Here is a 22553-nt window from a genome sequence, read left to right as displayed (position 1 = left end):
TAACATGCAACTGTAAATATGTTCAATTGCAAGATGGAACTGTACATTGTGTACATACATATATACATATCCATATATACATTGTACATTGTGTATTGTACATACATTGTTAATATATTTTGTATATATATAGATATATATTTCTCTATGCACCCTTGTTTTTTTTCCTCAGTTTGGACAGAGCACTCTCCACCATTTCACTGTGAGTTATACTGTGTATGACTATGTATGTGACAAATAAACCAAACTTGAACTTGAACTCACATCTGAAAGGTTTTGATAATGAAGCTGGGGCACTTAGATATTGATGTAAAGTGATGGTTGGAAAGGCTTAGATGTGCATACTTAGGCAGTGAAATTCCCATTGCCATTAGAAACAGTGAGAAACAGTGTCAAAGGCACACATTCACACTATTACGCAGCCTTCTGACCTATGGAGAACTACAGATAACTTCATATCCCAAAATTCCCAGGAAAACTATCACAGCGTCAGTAGATTATCCTCGCCAGAATATTAATCAAACCCACCTTTTTTTGTTATCCCATCTCATAAAAACTCAGTTCATCTCAATCTTTGAAGGTATTACCACTGTTAACTCTAGTAAATACCGTGTCTATCCTTGTCTCCTTTCTCTGTGTGTGTTTCTTCTTATTTTTCTGTTTTTGGATTAGATTAAGTTGCTGGCGTTTATTTATGCCTGTTATGTCTGTTTTTGGCTTTTGGATATTGTTTTTCTGATGATGGCTCAGACATCCCTTTATCTTACTGTTGTTTAGATAAGTGGTTCTGACCCTGCTCTTGTACTCTTAGGGATTTTATGATGTTTGTATTAAAACTCTCTGAATCTAATCTGCAAGTGTCTGTACACGCAAAGTTACACACACACACACACACACGCACACACACACACACGCACACACACAGACACACACACACGCACACACACAGACACACACACACGCACACACACACACACGCACATGCACACACAGACACACACGCACACACACACACACGCACACGCACACACACAGGCACACACACACACACGCACACACGCACACACACGCACACACACACGCACACACACAGACACACACACACACATGCACACACACAGACACACACACACAGACCAAGCACTAGTGCTAGTCTGGGAGAGAGAAAGAAGGTGATGGAGAATCAACTAAGCAGCCTTTATTTTCTTATTCACTTCTTTTGTGACCATGTGATTTATTTCAATTCTAAGTGTGTATATGTGTTGGAGTATGTGCATGCGTGTGATGGTGTTCTGCTGAGGATTCCCAAAAACATTTAATGCACTTATTTATTTAAAGGATAACACCAACCCACCAGATTTTTTTTTAAATTTCACAGTAGAACCAAAAACAAAGGAAATAAAGATAAAGATGTGTTTAACTAGTTATTGAGAGCAAGATGCTTGAATTAATTACCATTTCATAATTCAAATGACGAAACACAATTATTTTGTTCAGGATGCATATGAAACTGCAGCCCAGGCACCTTAATTTGAGGCTATTACATGTGTTTGTTTGTTTTTTTAAATCAAAAGAGGGCTTGGGAAATACCAGCCACTGTATGAGGCTAATTCTATGTTACACATTTTAGGACCAGACTGAGAGTCTGTGAACTGTGATGTTTTCGGTACAAGTGCTGTGTTCAGATGTTCACTGATGGACCTTTGGTTGGTTGTCTTTCTCATACAGCCTCTTTAATGAACCACCTGTCTCTGTGTCCACTTTCCACATGTACACACAGAGCAGGGATTTTCAGTATTAGACAAGGAGCATGAGTGCATTACACAGATCAGCGTTATTTCTGCTCTGATGCTAAAATGCAGGGTGGCTCAGTCCAGAGTGGAGAAGACAGAAGGAGTCTATATTTCATACAGCTCGGGAGGGGTTTTCTAACAACGGTCACGCCATAAAGCATTGTACTTCCTTACAGCTCCTCGAAGTGCGAACACAGCGATGCCGGTTCCATAAGACAGAGTGTAGACTGCAGAGCAGACAATAGGAACCAAGGTTCTGTTAGATAGCTTTCACATGGCATGTTATGACTCATTCTTAAAGATAGACATTCATTTTTCACAATATTGCTGGAAAGGTTTCTGTCAAGACATTTCTGCATTGTCCTGTCAATGAACCTACTGGTTGTTGATTACCTGTTAATTATTTTATTTTGATTAAACTCAGTTCAGTTCACTGAATTTGGCTGAATTTATTATGTGTGTGCAAGTGTACCATATAAAGAAGCATATAGCTTGTTAGATGTAGGAGAAACTAAACTCTTGCATGTTTCTTTCATTTTAGCTCTTGTACATCCTGTTAATGTAAAAGAAGCTCTACTGGTTATCCCTCAGACTACACATCAGCGAGAGCGTGGGTGACAGCAGGCATGCAGACATGACATGAGTAAAGTGAGTAAAGCAGAGAAAACTGGAGTCATACCATGGTAAGATCTGAGATGTAAGATTGCCACCAGCAGAGCAAAAGTAAAACCCCATACTGCATCTGGGGAAGAGCAAAGAACACAGAAAGATGAGAGAAGAAAAAAATGACAGTAGCAGTTTAATGTTTAATGTTATGCGTTTTAATATACATTTTTTAATGTTTACTTAGATTTTTAAATGATTATTCATTTTATGGCTTTATGCTTGCTAGTATTGGGTTAGCGTTACCCCTCCTGTGGAAAGGTGGACCTTTGCATTTTTTAGTGTGTGGGGGCAAACCTGAAACAGACAGGAATGTAACATCTTCAGTACCTTGGGGTGTTGAAGCAAGGATGCACAGAACCCTGTCTGGGAGCCACAGCACTGCCCTGATTAGGGTTTTCCCTGCTCTATGCCACCAATTCCAAGCAGGCATGTTAGAGGCATAGAGATGCTTAACTGTAGTATGCTGGTGTCTACTGTTTGAACTGAGGAATGCGGCCTCAAAAAAGGTTAAGGTCGCACATGTCCTCCCTTCATTACTTCATGAGATGCTGAACAACTGCGCTTCACTAAACAAATATGGGTCATAGAACATGTGTTCTGACTTTAAAGGAAACATATTTGTTCTCACCGCAGGTCACACCCACACACTCAAAGGCAAACACAAAGAACACTGCAAGGATGGCTGGCATCACCACGGCTGGAGAGATAACAGGAAATGATCACTCGCATCAAGACAAATACAGGTCTTATCTGTAATGAGTGGCACGCAAGTTCCTGGTTTTATCAATTGTTTGTCTCGTGTACCTCCTCCACAGGGAGGTGGGTGAGGTGGAGGTTCTCCTGGACGGGGATAGTCAAGTGTACCTCAACCCAGTCAGCACCACGCACTCCCCTTCCTCCCTCCTGCATTTTCTTGAGTTTATTTTACTTTCCCAGGAGTGTGGCGGGCCAAGCTGTGTGCTCTAGTGCCCCCACCCTTTCAGTTCTATCCCCTTCCCTGTACTGGTTACATATTTTTCGTTGGCTTCTGTCATTCTTCTGCACTCCCCTTTCCATGCACAGCCTCATCTGCATTTGGGTCCATCTAGGAGGTCCCTCGCTCCTAGGGGCACTAGGGGCACAGTCTCACTAATGATCACCCTGACAGCCTTAATGCCCCATTATCATAAGAAAACAGAAAGTGTGTTGTCACGTTCAGAAAAGAAAGTGAATTGGACTAAAAAAGACAATAAAGAGAAAGTTGGTGTTGCTAACTGGAAAACTGCAAACTATAAGGTATAGGTTTAACTTAAATATTATATTCTAACATCACAGCAACATTATAAGTAGCCCACTCAACACACTCAGATGAGATAAATTGGCATTCTGTTTACAATGTTTGCATGGTTGATATTTACGGGGTCAATTTTTTAATGGTCCTAATGCCATAAAGCACAGTGTCCAATCTGCCTAACGTTGAGGACTTTGAGCCCATGTCAACACTCACAGTAGTATGGCCTGTAGAATCCCATTCCACACCCAAGCCCAAAGCAGATAGCAAAGAAATGATAAAATTTGTCTGAAATAAATCAACAAACAAAAATATTTAGTCACACAAAAGGCAATGGAGCAAGTAGAGCAAAGTTCTAGGAACACCAAGGTGCATTTTTTTTGTTTCCCAGGGAACATACACTGAGACATACTGATAAATATATGCAAGTCACTCTGCATAAGAGCATCTGCCAAATGCTGTAAATGTAGGTACATTTTTGATTCATTTTAAAAACAAATCATTATCCTTTCATCGAAAAGCAACTTACAGTGATGGTAGAAATCCAGAATGCTGTGGTCTCCATCCTGAAATCAATAATATTGTCTTTTTAGGTGTTTCTTGTTTTAGGTATAATTTTTCATAGTGTGTGGACCTATGAGTATCTGAACTCTTACCATGGAGGACCTCCTGCTTTGCTGTCAAGATGATGACAGTGTGCTCAAGTGATACCTGGATAGCAGAATAAGTAACTAGCAAAACTGACATTACGGTTAGTCACGTTATTGACTTTGGTGCGTTTAGGCCATGTGACAAAGGAAGTGGAAAGTCCCAGATGTACATTTCTCTTTCATATTCAAGGAATATCAGTGAATTCTCTCTAACTGTAAATATGTCATTTTACAAAATGGATCTGTACATTCTGTACATTGTGTACATATATATACCCAACCATATACATTGTACATTGTGTATATAATCATAATATACATATATTGTACATACATTGTTAATATATTTTGTATATATATAGATATATATTTCTTTATGCACCCTTGTTTTTTTTCCTCAGTTTGGACAGAGCACTCTCAACCATTTCACTGCGAGTTACACTGTGTAGCACTATGTATATGACAAATAAATCAAACTTGAACTTGAACTTGAACAGTGTTTATATTTGTTCAGATGGAGCCAGATGTATTCAGTGCAGGTAGTAATTAAACAATTTTAAATGCTATTTTAGGCCTCGCAGCATTCATATTTATGGAATCAGCATTTTTAGGCAGGGTATAGTTTAACAATGGTGAAATGTGTGTCAGTAAGTCACTTCACAGTGGGAAAACATTTTTCACAAGCAATAAAAAATGAATTTGTTCATTAAAAAAAAAAAACAGTTGCACAGTCAAAGATTTGACTACACATGCCTAAAAACATGTTATGATAATCCATGCTTTAAATGCATAACCTTGTTTACAGTAAACATATTTTCATTATGTGTGCTTTATATGCACTTTAAGAAAACTTCGTAAGAGTTTCTATAAATGAAAGTATAAGTCTTATAAACAATAAGGAAACTGTCAAACAGGGGCTTTCATTTCCAAATGTCTAAGTCAATTACAATAGTACAGGTCAGGCTGCAGTCGAGTTTCTTGACTCGTCAACCCAACTAAGGCCTATCGAAGTGCGACAGCAGCGGCAGACTTCAGCCAGCAGGTGGCAGCAGAAATGCGTTTCAGTCGCTCACTTTTATGCAGTGGCTGTTCAAAACTGACGGCTCAGGGAAAAGACGCAAGGCATCCTGCTGACGGTCGTCTTCGCCTACAAACCGCCAGGCATGTCGGGTCTTGTAGTTCATGCGCAGCTTTTTCCTCACAGTTGACTCCATAGTGAACTTCATTCTCCAGCAGGTGTGCTCAGGGTCGCGAATCTCGTCGTTTTCCAGATGATCTCAGTGTTGGACCCCCCTCCCTACCAGGGTGACACAGACTAACGGAGGAAATTATGGGCTTTCTTTAACACAACGGGAGTCATGACATGGAGAATACGTTGCTGAATGCTGGAGGTTTCTCGCGTGTTCACTGTTCTCTGCGTAACGGCAAGGAAATGTACCGCAAGCCGAAAATATTTAAATGTTAATTTAATGACTGGCGAAAAGGATTTGACGGGCCAGGTCCGCTTTCGCCTCCGCTAGACTCCCCGGCAGGGCAGGATGTCTGGGGACGAGGAGGGTTACCCCGAGGCGCAGCTGGTGACAGAAGCCGGACCCAACTGGCTCCGGGCCGAGATTGAGCGCCTGTCCCGTGAGCTGGGCGAGACGAGCCGGGAGAAGATCCAGGCGGCGGAGTACGGGCTGGTGGTTCTGGAGGAGAAGCAGCAGTTAAAGCAACGATACGACGAACTAGAAAGCGAGTATGAAGCCGTTCGGCAAGAACTGGACCAGCTCAGGGAGGTGAGGATCTCTCCGATTATTACTGTGTTAATAATTTTGCTTATATTTAATTTTTGGGGTAGCTACTAGGAAGCAAGGAAAAATCAAATGACCAACAGTAGTCTGAGCTCTGCGTTGTTTGCCTCCGCTGCCCTGCTCTCATGTACTAGCAGAAAAGGAGCTTGTACGAGAATCGGTTAAAACACGTACTCCAGAGATTTCATCTAAATGAATTACATTTGTTAGATTCAGCAGTGAGCTAAAGACTACGGCTTGGTTTAGTGATGCAGAGATTGAAGAGTCTAATACCACAGTGGCAGAGCTAAACGGTTTAAGGTTGGCAAAGTGCTTATTACGCACATTAAGAGGTGAAATCGATGAAGAATGGGACACAATCACACAAACGAACAATTCTTAACACCTTTTAAAGCATAGACGTTTCGGATCGTAAGGAAACGAGTATACACAGAAAATAAATTGCCACTGCTGCTAGTAACCTTCCTTTAAAATGGGAGAAATATGGTCTAGACTATATTTTATAGGCTTATGTCTAGTTTCTTCCATATGCCTTTGGTCAACACTTGCACTCACACAGACGGCCTGGACTACAATACTGTTGTACAAGCAAGTGCAATGCTACAAGCTGCAATGTCTCATCAATAAAGAAGTAAGTGTGATTGAATAGTTGATTGATCCTTTAATTGGATTTTTACAGGAATTTGATAGGAAATATAAAAAAACCATGAAAATTATCAATCGAATCCAGTTGTTCAAATTTAATATTTTAAAAAGCTGCAATATATGTAAAATTAATTATTTAAGTTATTAAGCAAAATGGAGCTATTTGTTGGAATATTTATTGAGATCCTGAGTGAGCCATATAAATAAGTCAGCACTGTAAAAGCAATCTCAGACTTGTTCTCCAGACCAAACCAACGCAGCTCACCCTGTTCCGAGGTGTGTGTGGGTGACAGACTTTAAAAAGACCACAACAAAGGACTTCCTTGTTGTGTGCTACCAGAGGCTAAGCAGGATGTTCATATTTGTTCTTCTGTTGGTGTGCGAGTGAATTATTTTAATAACTTTTAAAGGGAAGTTTGATTAATTGATTGAGGTTGTATCTCCGAAATATGTCTACTGAACACTGAATATTATCATTACAATTTCCATAGTCCTATAAAATGCTGTTCCTGCACATATTTAAATGTTGTACTCTGTGCCCCAAATCCCTGGACCCTGTGATGACGTTGTCTTAGTGATGAACACACTTGGACTCTTTCTGTTATGCTACAGACTTAACCATAACCACTCAGACTGACTTTATTTATCTTAAGGGTCCAAAATTGCTTATGTCATGATAAAGTTTTCAGAGAATGCGTTTGAGTCTAGTGCCACTTAGTAATGGGCTAAGTAATATATCTCTCTCTGTCTCTCTTTGTCTCTGTCGCTCCCTCTTGATCATGTGTATGACACAAGCACAAACACACACACACACACACACACACACACACACACACACATACATACATACATATCCATTAAGCTCAGTGTCGATCCATAGCCATTGTTTTGACAGTGGCTTGCAATGACCTGCATAAACTCCAACCTTCTCTAAATGGAGTGCTTTCTAAATAAAGGGGCAAATCTGTGGTAGTGGAAAGAGGATCTGTGACAAAATCAAGCTAAAAAAAACCCCTTGTGGCTGGAGCCTTTGCTGTAGCTCAGCCCTGCAACTGGGACTCTGCCACCCAGAGTTTACAGCATGTGCGCAGGATCGTACAGAGTAGAATGGCATGCTGAAGAACATTCACAACTAATGAATTATGTGTCAAAACAAAATAAAACCACATTTTGTTAAATAATTCTGTGCAGATGTAAATCTGACTTTATTCCATACTTGGTAGGCAAGATAGTTTTGAGTACCACACCTCAAATGTAAATTAATTTAACTATAAATTGTGTACTTGCAAAAGATACCTCAGTTCATTTAATAATTAATACTAAGTTACACAACCAGCTATAAATGTAAATGTAAATCAAGTAACTTCATTTATTTGAGTAAATCATGGTCTCTATTAAATTTAGAACAATTCAAATGAGTCAAGCCAGGCGCTTTCTGTTGACAATTTGAGAAGCACAGTTTTTGCAGTGCAGTGTGACTGTGGGTATGATGACACTGGTGAGGTTGAATGCTTAACTGGACTCACCCAATGTTGTTAGTGCCTATAACAACACACACCACATTCACATGTCATATGCACATGCACCTATCGCACACAGCATTTACTCTATACTGCAGACTAACTTAACACACACACTTTTAGATCCCAGGGTCACAGAAACTGTTGGCATGATGCGAGCTACATATATCTTATATAGCTGCACAATGAAATCTGGCATTCAGTTTATTTAAAAAAATATTTGGTTTCACTGTTTTGTGTGAATTTAATTGCAATATGTTAGCATCTGGGTGTTTTCAGTAGAGACTAGAGTCTTGGGCAGTCATTTATGTAATTGTTGTAACTGTTCAGCTCTCTTACCTCATACTTTTTGTTTTGCTGTGCTTTTATGTTTTGAAATAAATGTAGGAAATAGAACTACCCTGAGAAGAAGTGAAAAACCATTGGAATGCCACCCAATAGAAAGTGCCCAGGATGTGAACTCCACCAATAGAAGGTGTCCACCACTGTACAGAGGCTGGAATACAGGGGTATTCCAGCCAGTGAGCTGGGAACTGGTTCTGCCTCATTTTAATGTCTTGGCTGTAGACTGTAGGTTTTTATAGGGCCCAGACCTATGTAAAGAGTAAGTACATATAAATATTCAAGGTTTTGGAATTGTTCAGGCTTGGGCCACAGATAATTTTGAAGTCCTTTAAGGTTCAGAATAAATCAGGAACTAAGAAATGTACTGAATGTTGTAGGCTGCCTGAGCAACAGTTTCCTGACACAGTTTAGATCAGGGAGTTGATGAAAACCCTAGAATTGTAGGATGGAGCTGGTGTTTGGTAGAGCATTCAAACCACAAGAAACTTAAATTTGCATCTGTAGCATAAAACCTATTATTCTGCTCTCAGAATCATCTCAGAGTGGTGCCATGTTTGCATATACACTACATCCACATGCACACACCCTTCTGATCACCACTCCAGTTATATTTATGCTGAAACGGGCACAAGCACGTTTTTTATCTTACAGGTATCTGAGGCAGGGACGTATCACTCTTCTTGACCTATGGTTTGCCACTGCATAAAAAGTTATTAATGGTATCAATGGTCATATATACTTATCATTACTTATTATCAGATGCTTTGTTCACGGCGATGGGTGAATGCGTTGTATCAGCCCCCTTTTTATCTTTGTACTTTTCTAACCTGATTTCCATTTCAATCATTTGTTCTGTCTCCCTCTTATTTTACTTAGTGGACAACAGGTTTTTAAATGTATAAAAAAATGCTAGACTTCTTTATGTGCATATTGAACCTGGGTAAGTGATATGAAGTGATTTGAGATGCACTGCAAGGATGTCACAAATGAACCTTAATCTCCATTCATTGCATGGTCTTTGTGTCTGTCATTGTTGAGCAAAAATGTGCTTATATTTTTTACAAAAAAAAAAAAAAAAAAAAGGATGAAAAGGTGTGTGTGTGTGTGTGTGTGTGTGTGAGGGACAGAGAGAAAGGAGGGATTTGTGTTGGGAGATGGGAAGGGAGGAAGTAAGGGTGGGACAAAGAACAAAAAGAGGCACGATATTGAGAGAAATAGTGGGGGTGGAAGCAGGGGTCTCCTGGGAGGTGATTGGAAGGAACAATTGAGACAGACAGAAGGAAGAGGCTGTTAGGGAGAGTATGAATTGAGGTGGGGAAGGAAGGACTCATGCGAATAGGAGGTGGTGAAAAAGGAGGAGTGAGAGGGAGAAAGAGACAGGGGAGGAGAACGCGGAGGACGCGGGTTATAGCCCATGTGTTTTTATTTGTTCAGTTTTATTTGTTCAATTTTTGCCTCTGGATAGTTCATTACCAGTGACCATGTGGTTTATGGGTGCGTGGGGGTGAGTGGGTGGGATTGAGGTCATCTGATTTCTCAGGGGGCACATTTGACTTCCTTCCCAGTCAGGCTGTCTGACTTTGTAGTGCGTGCTTTGGAGAATAATCTGTATGATAATTCATAGATCTGCATGAAGACAGGCAAAAGGCTAATTAAAATAGTTGAAGAGTATTTTATCCACTCGTTAAGGGTTGAGCAGTACGTTTTTTTGACTGCAATTGTGGGAACTGCCGTACTTCACCTGTATTTGATTGATTATCTGATTAATCTCTGGAACAGTTTGATGCTTTGTAGAGTTGTTTAGATGTCAGAGCAAGGAGGAGCTCCTTCTGATTAATTCTTGTTTCTTGTTCATGAGCTGTAGAGCTAACCCCTTCCATTGGCTTAGCAGTGGTACTACAAAGGCATCCTTATGTTATAAAATCATAGTGTGTTTTTAAGCACTGGTAACACTCAGAAGCAGATATTTGTTTGTATATCCTGGAGGCATGCATACTGGAAGACAGTAAGATCAGTCACAAGATCTAAGATTTACTTAGATGCATTTGTCCATGTGTTATAGTGCAAAATTGCCATTAAATACCCAGTGTTACAGTGCAAAAAAATGCTCATAGATTTGCCAAAGACATTCTCCATCTTCAGCATACTTAAAATGATCAGTTTGTTAAAAGATATGATTTTTCCTCCCAAACTTGATAACTTGTTTTCAGCAAATCAAGTTAACACTTAACGGTGAAAGAATGTATTAGCAACGAATATGGTCCTGGCTCATCTATAGTTTGAGACCGTACAATGCGTTGTACTTGCCTACACTGTCAGTGAAGTTTATTGTGTCTCTGTGCTCATGCGGACAGGCATATGGCCAGGCCCACTCTGCCCACAGGAAGGTGGCGGAGGATGGGGAGAGTCGGGAGGAGTCCCTGATCCTGGAGTCAGCATCCAAGGAGGCATATTACGAGCAGAGGGTGCAGGAGCTGCAGGCAGAGGTGCGGCAGACCAAGGCCGCACTTACCAGCAGTCAGAGCGAGAACGAACGGCTGACCAGCCTCTCGCTGGAGATGAAAGAGGTGAGTGGGGCATGGGAGGGACTTGAGGCTGGTGGGGTTTGAGGAACAGGCCAGTAACACAGGCTTTATACATTGTAATGAGTTAGGAAAACTTCACTTCCTTGGATAAAATATAGAATTTGGTCATTAATAAAATACAATTTGATCTTTTGGAGGTAAAATATTAGTTGATCAATATTTAAATAAGATATAAGTCTAATTATGAATCAAAGTATTTCTGTATGTTATCTGGTGAACCTTCTGTACAAATAAAGACATAGTAAATGAATGTAAATGATTTAAATGTGTCATATGCTTCCCATAAACCCTTTCTCTGTCTGCTTTTCAGAATAACGAGCTGGGGGAATTGCAGCGCTCTCGTCTCCGTGATGACATTAGAGAGTATAAGATCAGAGAGTCCCGGCTGCTGCAGGACTGCACTGAGCTGGAGGAGGAGAACATCAGCCTGCAAAAGCAAGTCTCAGTGCTGAAACAGGGCCAGGTGAGGCAACCTGACTACTCAAACAGGGCCAGGTGAGGCAACCTGACTACTCACACAGGGCCAGGTGAGGCAACCTCACTGCTCAAACAGGGCCAGGTGAGGCAACCTGACTACTCAGACAGGGCCAGGTGAGGCAACCTGACTACTCAGACAGGGCCAGGTGAGGCAACCTGACTACTCAAACAGGGCCAGGTGAGGCAACCTGACTACTCAAACAGGGCCAGGTGAGGCAACCTGACTACTCAAACAGGGCCAGGTGAGGCAACCTGACTCCTCAGACAGGGCCAGGTGAGGCAACCTGACTACTCAGACAGGGCCAGGTGAGGCAACCTGACTACTCAGACAGGGCCAGGTGAGGCAACCTGACTACTCAGACAGGGCCAGGTGAGGCAACCTGACTACTCAGACAGGGCCAGGTGAGGCAACCTGACTACTCAGACAGGGCCAGGTGAGGCAACCTGACTACTCAGACAGGGCCAGGTGAGGCAACCTGACTACTCAAACAGGGCCAGGTGAGGCAACCTCACTGCTCAAACAGGGCCAGGTGGGGCAACCTCACTGCTCAAACAGGGCCAGGCTAGACAGCCTCACTACTCAAACTCTCACTACACAAACAGAGCCTGAATTAGCACTTTGAGTGTTCACACAGGGCCAGGTGGGATACTCTCAGAGGTGGTCACAACTAATATTGCTGTTTACTTAAAGCAATGGTTTGGCCAAAAAAATTCTACTTACTCTAAGTGTAGTCAAGCAGACATGTTTATTGTCAAATGTTTCCTTTTTTGTTTTGCACTGGAGCTTCAAGTCTCCTGTAGATAATAAATAATGGTCTAATAATCTCCATGACATAGTTAAGGTACATAGTGTAATATCAGAGATCTGTATTCACTAAATTTAAGGAAATTGTTATTTAAGCTACTGTAAACATTAACATTACAGTGTTAAGTTATATGGAAAAATGTGTATTGGAGTATTTTGCATATTTGCAAACCTATATTATGTGTTAGCTACATTAGCCTCATGAGTTTAATACTAAGATAAAGAAGTAATTGAAGGTACCAGACATCAGCTGGCCTACACTTGGGGTGAGAATTTTGTTTTTCAAACCACTGTAATAAAATGTAAATAATAATGGTCAGAGTTGAGAAACAACAACAAAAAAAAGTTTTCACAATTGTTGGTTTTCCTGATGGCTTTTCTGTAGAGTCTTGCACAACCTACTGAAACTGATATGAAATTCACAGGAAACTAAATAAAGCAGTAGCATGCAACTGTGTGTGAACCTCTAAAATGTAGAAATTCGACTGCCAGATTGACATATGGTACTGTGAAGTCCCATTTATCAGTTTAGCTTGTGCAAAAGAGCTGTAATATCATTTGTATATCTGCCCATTACATTTGTAATTATAAATATGTATAACAATGGAAAAATCATGGCTCAAAATCATTGGTTTCCATAGCTGCAAAATCAGGGTTACAGGATTGCTTCCCATTGTCTTTACAAATGGTTATTCATGTTAAGCATAGGTGATTTGTTTAATAGGCAAAAGAATGTGTGGACTGAGAAAATTTTTTCATGACCACTGATCTGTGTGAGTGCAGGTGGAGTTTGAGGGTCTGAAACATGAGAACCGGAGGCTGGAGGAAGAGGCACAGTACCTCAACAGCCAGCTAGACGATGCCATCCGGCTGCGTGAGATCGCAGAGCGCCAGCTGACCGAGGCTCTGGAGACAGTCAAGACTGAGCGTGAGCAGAAGACGGCCCTTCGCAAAGAGCTAACGCATCACATGACTCTGGGTGACTCTCTCCTCGCTGGCTCATTGGATGGACTCAAACTGGGCATAGACGAGCCCAACAATGATGACATCATGCGCGCCTTTGAAAACGGCTTCGTCAAAGTGGCTGACGGTGATGAGGACAACAGGTCGTCTACGCCCAAGAAGGGCGAGAAGTTCCGGCCGGCACCAAGCCTGGTGGATGACCTGCTGAGTGAGCTGAATATTTCGGAGATCCAGAAACTTAAACAGCAGCTCCTACAGGTGGAAACAGTTAAAAATTGGTCAATGCTAAATGCAACCTCTTTATTAGATTTTTTTTCACAATCTATTTAAGAGGAAAATTACATTAGGCACTGCTTGTTATTAAATAAAAACTCTCTCTCTGTTTGTCTCCCTGTCCCCCCCATCTCAGGTGGAGCGGGAGAAGGTGGCTCTCCTCGCCACTCTCCAGGACTCCCAGAAGCAGCTGGAGCAGGCGCGTGGGGCGCTGGCCCAGCAGCAGGAGGCCGTGGTGCGCCTGAGCGATGACCTGGGGGTCATGCGACGCCTGCAGGCCGCCAAGGAGCGACACTCTGCACTGGACAGTGAGAGGGAGCGGGACAGCCACGAGGAGGGAGACACCGACTACTATGAGCTGGACATCCATGGGCCCGAGATCCTGCGCTGCAAGTACGAGGTGGCCATCACTGAGGCCAGCGAGCTAAGGGAGGAGCTAAAGCTTCTGAAGGCGGAGCATGACGAGGTAAGGTAGTGTCAGAGGTTTCAGTGTGTGGACTGCAAGTTGTGCGTATGGAGTGCGAGTTGTTTTTAGATTGCATATCTCAATTGCTACGTTTGTTTGTGTTTAGAAAACATTGTGGCTTCTGTAATACATAAAGGTTCAAGAAGTTTGAAATAGTATTTGGGAATACCACACTGGCTCTAAACGCTGATTCCTATTGTTGGTTTTAAGTTTTGTTGTTAGCCTTATGTAGATGCTGTCACTTTAAACAATCATAATCCAAAATGACAGTGGTAGAGCTTTTATTGCAAGATAATTTCAACTTGTTATGAAGATAAATGTGTCACTATCCCTTATTATGCTTTACACATCATCTTAGCTGCCCTGTGCCCTGTACTGGCAATTCCTAGTACTGAGCCACTACATTTCTTTGTTATTTGCTGATACCTAAACATTGCACATGAAATAATCCATTCCATCTTTCATCTTATGAAAGATTTCATCTTATGAAACATTAAATGTCTCTCTGTGCCTCCCTGGCCTAGGTGAAGGTGGAGCACGCGGAGGTACGCGTGCGGTTGGAGAGCCAGGTGCGTGAGCTGAGTGGCCAGGTGTCCGAACTAGAGGGCTTGGGCCGGGCAGAGCAGGAGCAGGTGGCACGGCTGCAGCAGGAGCTGCAGGAGGCCAGCGCGCTCGCTGGCCAGTCTCAGGGTGCGCTGGGCGTGGCCCAGGACGAGCTGGTGGCCTTCAGTGAGGAGCTGGCCAACCTCTACCACCATGTCTGTATGTGCAACAATGAGACGCCCAGCCGTGTCATGCTCGACTTCTACAAAGAGGGCAAAGGCAAGGCAGGGCATACTCCCGGTGGTCCTGATGTGGCGCCGGCCACAGAGACGGCCGGCGGCGGCGTCTCCGCAACATGCCCTGCCCGTGAGGACTCCAGGAAGGAGTCCATGGATGTGTACAACCTGGTTACGATCATCCGGGACCAGATCCAACACCTGCAGCAGGCGGTGGACCGCACCACGGAGCTGTCACGGCAACGCGTGGCGTCACTGGAACTGGCGGCTTTGGCCGATAAGGACCAGACAGCCTGCATGGAGGAGATCCTGAAGCTCAAGTCCCTGCTGAGCACCAAGCGGGAACAGATCGCTACTCTCAGGGCTGTGCTCAAAGCCAACAAACAGGTGAGTAGCAAAGGCTGTGTTTGTGTTTGTCTGTATGGGTGTGTGCATGCACATACATGCTAAATATTATGTTCTACACCAACAAATATTATATTCTACACCAACAAAGATGTGTCTGTGTGCCAGGTTAGACTAAGAAAATGTATTCCAGTTCCTTATGTTGGATTGACTGAAAATTGGAGTGTTTAAAAATTAAAAGAATTATAAGTTTACAGAGGAGATGGTGGCTTCTGTAAGTGTTAAGGTGATTAGTATTTTCTGTGTGACAATATGTAATATCAAACCCTAAAAGAACTATTATAATTGCTTATTAATATTTAGTATGAATATTGGAGCATGTTATTATTATGTGTGTTTGTCTCTGTATATGATGCAGTTTACAAACCCACCATAAACAATGTTTATTATCACAAAAAAATATAACTATGAGCACCGTTATAAGACTAGGCACCAATAGAACATTCGGACTCAAGCCATCTTCTCCTCCTCTGCAGACTGCTGAGGTGGCTCTGGCCAACCTGAAAAGCAAGTACGACAATGAGAAGGCCATCGTCACGGAGACGATGATGAAGCTGAGGAACGAGCTAAAGGCTCTTAAAGAGGACGCGGCCACCTTCTCCTCCCTCAGAGCCATGTTTGCCACCAGGTACAAAAAATAAATTAAAATACAGCCTTTCAATCTGGCTACACACACATGCTCACAGTCACTCACAGCCACTGGCTGGCTTTGCACCAGGACCAAGTTATCAATGGCATGCACGACTTTAATGCAGAAATCCCTCTCTCCCCCTCTACTCTTTCTCTCTGTACATCTGTCCCATCACTCACCATCACCATTCACCCCTTTTTTCTGCCTTTCTCCCTCTACCCATTCCTTCCTTCCTCTCTAGGTGCGATGAGTATGTGACTCAGTTAGACGACATGCAGAGACAGCTTGCGGCAGCCGAGGATGAGAAGAAGACGCTGAACTCCCTGCTGCGCATGGCCATCCAGCAGAAGCTTGCTCTCACCCAACGCCTAGAGGACCTGGAGTTCGACCACGAGCAGGCCCGCAGGGGTGGGGCCAGCGTGGGGGCCTCCGCCCGCCCAAAAGGCCCCTTTGCACGCGGCAAGGGGCCCTCCTTTTCCTCCAGCCCTCACGTAAGTCCCAGCCTGCCATGCAGAAGCCGCCCACAGCCCCGGTGCCTTTTGGGTGGCCCGGTGCATTTTTGTAGTGAGAAGCACAAGATCATGTATGACTGAGATGCGCTGCCACTGTGGTTGGATTTCGTTACTACGCTTGCCATCTGAGCCAATCCGTGGGTACTTCATTGCTGAGTGACTAACCATCTCCATCTGGTGTTTCATTACTCCACACAACTAACTGTCCTTCGCCGTCGATGCTTCATTGTTGGTTTTGGCTAAACATCTTGAATGCAATGTGGTTCATCGCTGCTGTCAGGCAAAACATGATCAACTTACCAGCTACCATCACTGTTTTTCAGTATTTTCATGACTGTTTCATTCACTGTGTTGTTGTGTCATATCTCATGCGCATCATCACCTTCACTTACATAGTTATGGGTCACTGCTGTGGGTAATTAAAAAGAAAGGTATCAACCCAGAGTAAACCTGTAGATTTTGTATGTTCCGTTTTGACTGTATTCCTCATCTTGATTCTGTAAGTTTACAACTGCTCTGCAGTGAGCCACATCTCTGTTTCTGCCCTGCTATAACCAAGCTTAGCATATGCTGAATGTCTTATTCAGCACCAGTCAGTGCTTGCTTGTTAATCCTTAAACTGAGTGTCAGTGGAAATTATTCTGTAATCCAGGGGTCAGATGTCCTTTACTGAGCCTTGTAGTGCCATAGTGTGTACAGTGGGCAGTTTACAGCCAGCATTGTAATTATGTGGTACCTCATTAGCCTAAAGTAATCAGCTCTCTCGTGTCTAAACTTTATTGACTAGAGGAACTGAATTTTTTATTTTTTATTTTTGTAAATAGAGAAGAAGATTTTTATGCATCCTGGTTGTTCCAAATGGCAACCTTGAAAGGAGTTGACCTTGAAATGGCTATTTTTTTCAGTAGTGAAATTCATATGTAGAGTTGGGCAAGGTTATTAAATTCTGGAAATGTCACAACACTACACAACCTGTTCTAACACACCTGCTTCAACTGTCCAAGATTTCTCCAACTAGAGTTTGTTGTGGATTAAGTTATCGTGTCCATGAAAAATAACTAACAAGCACCCTGGGAAAAGATTCAGGTGTTAAAAGGCTTTACTCTGCATGCCATTCATTACATCCACAAATACTTGCAAGTGATCATTTTTCTGTAGTCCATCCAATTGCATGAAAAAAGTGTCTCCAGTGCTTTGTGTTGACTTAACCTGTCTGGTTATTCCACTAGTGGCATAAGACATAGTGTGTATTTTTTATGTAGTCATTAACTGATAAAATGCATCTTTGTATAAATTGTAATGTATTTCTAATTCATATCTATAATATCTATAATATTGAGTGGTTAATATTATGGATTGTACAGTAATTCTAATATATTGTTTAATCTGCTTTTAATCTTACAGTAATTTTAGTTTCCATGAAGATTGCCCTCAAAGTGGTTAGTCCATGACTGCAACTCCTCATGCCATTGACAGCCCTGCTCCAGAAGGCTTCAACACACACACAGTTCTGGTCCTTCCCTACATTAGTTACGGAACTGGTATTTATATTTATTGGCAGCCAAAAAAGCGAAACGACACTGCAGTCCTCAACACGTTCTGTTTAGTTTAATTGCACTTTTCACCCATTACTCAGCATTATGTAAAGGATGCATATTTCAGTATTTACCACTTCTTAAATTCTAAGTATTTAATATAAATGATAATATAAGTATGCTTTTAATAGTATTATGGTTTCTTGCTTGTCATGTTCTGAGGAAAACCCAGGGAAAAAGTACTTACAAATTCTGTAAATTTATGTATTTGTTTTAATAGCCAGACTGAACAATTCATTGTCATCCTTTTTAACTAGTTAGTTTGTAGACCCAATACAAAACAATTACTCCATAAAGCTTTGGAGTGTATCAGAGTGGATTACAGAATTGCTGGCTTCAGTACAAGTAAAAAGAAATCATTTCCAGATTAGAAGAATGTTGGTGCTCCTCTCCTTGGGAAGTATATGGAATAGGTCAGAACTTTTTGTAACAGAAACGTTCATACCAGAGGAAGTGTTTTTTTGTTTTTGTTTTTCCCCCCCATTAAAGACCATTTGTGCCTTTTTTGAAGCTATTTACATATTTTATAAGGAATTAGACAGCAAAAGGCTCTTGTTTTCTGTAAATTTGTCTTGTAACCATGGTACATAACTCAGTGCTTTCTAACGTGCTATCAAATACTGTCAGTCTATGTAAACGTAATTTACACATGTCAAATGGAATGTTTTCATTACTTACCTTCTTCATTATGAAGAAAATGTTACGCTCTCAGAGAAAAGAAAAAGGGCTGTTCACTCACTACAGGACGGTTTAACCATTTCAAAATACCGTTTGTCACAACAGTGAAAAGTTGCATCCCCCATCCCACCGTAGCCCACGAGTTTGTTTTTCAGACAGCGCTTACTGACCATCCAGGATAGGAACGACGATTTTGCAGTATTTTTTACACATGAAATGACCACGTATTCATTCATGACACTTACGTGTACGTCTGTGTGCATTAAGATGAGTGATGTGTATTTTTATTGCTAGCTATAAAGTTGAAGTTTGTGTTGCTAATGGGAAACAAAACTTTTATTTTTTCTTCTTTTGTGATACATTTCAAGGGCAAGTTACCAGGCTAGCTAACACTAGCTTGTATGAGCCATAATTCATTTTGTCGAGGTTCTCATCTTGCACAATAAACCGTACTAAATATTCATTTTGCGATGTATTTATTTCCTTGTTTTTTCGTTGAAACATATAAGTGTCTAAACACTGGCATTTGGTATTTGGTCGGTATCTACAGAAATGTAGAGGCAGGCAAGTCGGGTTTAACTTTCTCAGGTTCCGGTGAAGGCTGTCGCCACCTCTTCCATGGGGAAGTCGCTGGAGTGTCAAAGGAAACCAAAATGGGAGGTGAGTAGCTATCAGTGACTGGCACTTTTACTTTCCCTCTTATAGAATTATTACCCCACAGCGTAATATCGGTGTTTGTGAACTGCAGATTATCTTTGGGCACTTCACTAGTTAGCAGTTATAGGTATTGACGGCTCTAAACGTAGCATTAGCTTATCTTAGCTAAAAGTTCAACTTGGCATGAGGGCTTCTGCGGAGTGGTTGCAGTAACTTACTACAGCTTGGCATTAATACGCTTTCTCTGTGTAAAAACGAACAATATCGAATTAGTTAGCTGGTTAACTAGCTGTTTTAGCTAGCTAGTTACGTTTAACACAAGTTACGTCAAAGTGGTTTTTTTTTATTATTGTGATTTTCCACGAAGTTAGCGTTAGCTTGTCAGCATAGACTCAACGGCTATCTTTTCACCCCTAGCTAAGTTACATGTTCATATCCGACCATTCAAGCACACTGTAAAATAAGCTTAATTGATTACTTTATTCTCACTCATTTAACGAGTTGCCTAGCTAACCTGTCCCATGTTTTAAAGGGTCACCCAACAATTCCTTATTTCAATTTTGCCTCACGTCGGTCCATACAGCGCCCATTTGCGGCCAAGCGTAGCGTTGCCACAAGGATACAAGCATTTATATGGGTGACTCCGTGTTATTACCAGCCTTATAGTATAAAGTAAAGGTAAAGGTTTTGGTAAGATTAGCTCGTACTTACCAGTGTTTAAAGATGCAATTTCTACACCTTATAATTTGTTGTATTGATAAACTGTTAAATGTTGCTGTTTCATTGTGAACATCAGACAGTTTCCACGAGCAGTTACGTTTGGACAGTTGGTTCCTGAAATCAGACCATCGTCTGGACACTGAGCTGGTGGATAAAATCATTCTGCAACTTAACAGAATCTACCCTCAGATCCTCACCGACAAAGAAGCCACAAAGGTAAGACTATAAACTGAGAAAGGTTTGCACTCCAGAAACTACGTATTTCCATGATTAAAGGGGAAGATTATTCCTTTTGGGGTGTGGTTTCTAGTTGCCTTGCTGTTTATGGTATGGAGCTGGGGAGATTTAAGTAGTTGTTTCTGAATTGTGCTGTGGTGAGTAGTTCCGTGACCTGGACGTGCCCACCTGTGTGCGGCTGGACGCGCTGCTGACACATCTGCAGCAGAAAAGGGAGGAGGCGTGCCGAGAGTTCTACAGTGCACTCCACCTGCACGCGGAGGAGGTGTACTTCAGCCTGCCAACACGCCTCCGCCGGCGTACGGGTTAGTGTCACTCAGATAACGTGGACAGGTACCTAACAACTCAAATAACCAGTCAGAAGAGCTACACTGGTTTCCATTTTTGCTAATTTCTCAAATTGCTTCAGATACTTCAGATAGTACCTCTTGGAAAATCAAATACCTATCAATATGACACTGGTTAGTGACTTTTCAGCCCTTCAAATAAAAGTTGTGTTTAGTGCACATCTGTTTAAACAAGTGCTGAAAAGAGGTGTTAACATTTTATAATTTTTTGTTTCCTTTTTCCAGAATCCATGGACACAGTACTGAATCCAGTCATGAGCACGAATGACCGATTTGTGTTGAATGATCAAGGTAATTTCTACTGTCCTTCCCTTTAACAATACCACACATGCATACAATTTGTAAATGTATGTTTGTGGATGTTTCTCTTCTGTAACATTGTCCCTTTTTCTAGGCCCATTGTTCTTTCTGAGTTGTTTCAGTGCAGTAGTAGGAGCAGCCTTGCTCTATTACCATGGGGGTAAGAACAATCAAACTGCTTTTGTGCTCAAGCAAACCACTCAGCCCTTTTTACTGGGGTTAAATATAAACTTGAACTGACCACCCTCTTGCCAGTAAATATGATGAAAGGAGTGTATAAAAATTCAAACATGTCTTACAAATTGGAAGAATTTGGATTAACCTTATCTGAATTATGGATCCTGGCCTCTGTTAGCTTTTACTGATTATTAGCAATGTTTGTATGTATTAGCATTATTAGTAGGCCATTAAACTCCAGAGATGGGTCAAATACACTTTATCAAGCAAAACAGAAATAAAACACAAAACACAAAAATAATGTGTGTGTGTGTGTGTGTGTGTGTGTGTGTGTGTGTGTAGATTTTAAAACAGTGTCAGGATCAAGCAGTGCTCTGGGTCTTGCTGCGCTGGGGATTGGGAGGAAGGTCAGAGAAGTTCTCATCTGGTACACAGAAGACAGCTTGAGCAGATAACTACAAAGTCACCATGGCACAATACCTGACTTCTTGGTTATTAAGTTCATGCATTCTGCAAATGATGTAATACTGCCTTGCCTGGACCCCAAAGAGGTTTTTAACTTCTCCAGTCATTTCCTGTCTCTCCGGTCCGATTATGAGAGGTTTTTACGTCCTGCTTATTTTTACCTTTTTATGACAAAGCACAGCTGTCATGATGAAAGAAACATTCCCACATTGTCCTGTATCAGATGCATCGCTTCATGATGCCTCAAACAATACTGCTGCCCCCACCTGCTAGTACGGGTGTTTCACTAGTTGTATGTTGCAACAACAGATGATTTTGACAGACTGTAGGCAAGCCTATAGAGCTAACCTTGCCTGCCTGTCTGTCTGCACTGTTCTACTAAGGATAGGAAGTGTCAAAACAGAAGTCTCATCATAATTTAAACAATCAGAAACAACTGGTGTTGAAGACTTCTTACAAATTACTATTATGAATATTATTGGGGGTTTTTTTGTTGCTATTTTGTGGTGTCTAGGATATGCTACCTTGTAAAAGTGGCTAGAATTCAGAGAGAGATTTCAATCAATAGGGAGAGAATGCAGTCCATATGATGATGGATTTTAGCTGTTGTGTGGAGCCACTCCATTGGTGTTTTTTAGTGGTGGAAAATAGAGGCTTCTGAATATTATCTACTCTGCTAATTGGTGCAGCATGCATGTCTAATAGCAAGCTGAGAGTTTACACTAAAGATGTTGGAATGCTGTTTCATCAGTGTGCTTAAATCGATCTTTTAAGTGGACAGCAAATTGCACTTTTAGAT

The 22553-nt window shown here is 41.7% G+C and overlaps 2 protein-coding genes across 2 annotated transcripts; both read left to right on the top strand.

The window, feature by feature from the left end:
* The first annotated feature begins 5615 nt into the window (after nucleotides 1-5615).
* Nucleotides 5616-19312, top strand: bicd2 (bicaudal D homolog 2 (Drosophila)). Its single transcript, XM_035520189.1, has 9 exons — nucleotides 5616-6157; nucleotides 11037-11249; nucleotides 11578-11730; nucleotides 13333-13770; nucleotides 13922-14251; nucleotides 14776-15417; nucleotides 15912-16063; nucleotides 16308-16557; nucleotides 17983-19312. Exons 1-9 carry the CDS (start codon nucleotides 5918-5920, stop codon nucleotides 17983-17985), a joined length of 2421 nt encoding a protein of 806 aa, XP_035376082.1. The 5' UTR covers nucleotides 5616-5917; the 3' UTR covers nucleotides 17986-19312.
* A 3-nt stretch (nucleotides 19313-19315) lies between these two features.
* card19 (caspase recruitment domain family, member 19) lies at nucleotides 19316-22456 on the top strand. Its single transcript, XM_035520190.1, has 6 exons — nucleotides 19316-19511; nucleotides 20305-20444; nucleotides 20611-20770; nucleotides 21038-21103; nucleotides 21207-21272; nucleotides 21632-22456. Exons 1-6 carry the CDS (start codon nucleotides 19322-19324, stop codon nucleotides 21742-21744), a joined length of 735 nt encoding a protein of 244 aa, XP_035376083.1. The 5' UTR covers nucleotides 19316-19321; the 3' UTR covers nucleotides 21745-22456.
* Nucleotides 22457-22553: the final 97 nt, after the last annotated feature.

This window comes from Electrophorus electricus, chromosome 20 (assembly GCF_013358815.1).
Source record: "Electrophorus electricus isolate fEleEle1 chromosome 20, fEleEle1.pri, whole genome shotgun sequence".
Taxonomy (NCBI): domain Eukaryota; kingdom Metazoa; phylum Chordata; class Actinopteri; order Gymnotiformes; family Gymnotidae; genus Electrophorus; species Electrophorus electricus.
The sequence above is the reverse complement of the archived record's forward strand: the minus strand, read 5'-3'. Positions and strand labels throughout refer to the sequence as shown.

Bases quoted from the DNA above. Each gene is read 5' to 3' on its own strand.
- bicd2 (XM_035520189.1), top strand. From the start codon at position 5,918: ATGTCTGGGGACGAGGAGGGTTACCCCGAGGCGCAGCTGGTGACAGAA. The intron at 14,252-14,775 runs GTAAGGTAGTGT...TCCCTGGCCTAG, and splicing joins TGAAGGCGGAGCATGACGAG to GTGAAGGTGGAGCACGCGGA. The intron at 15,418-15,911 runs GTGAGTAGCAAA...CCTCCTCTGCAG, and splicing joins TGCTCAAAGCCAACAAACAG to ACTGCTGAGGTGGCTCTGGC.
- card19 (XM_035520190.1), top strand. From the start codon at position 19,322: ATGTATTTATTTCCTTGTTTTTTCGTTGAAACATATAAGTGTCTAAAC. The intron at 19,512-20,304 runs GTGAGTAGCTAT...TGTGAACATCAG, and splicing joins AAAGGAAACCAAAATGGGAG to ACAGTTTCCACGAGCAGTTA. The intron at 21,273-21,631 runs GTAAGAACAATC...GTGTGTGTGTAG, and splicing joins CTTGCTCTATTACCATGGGG to ATTTTAAAACAGTGTCAGGA.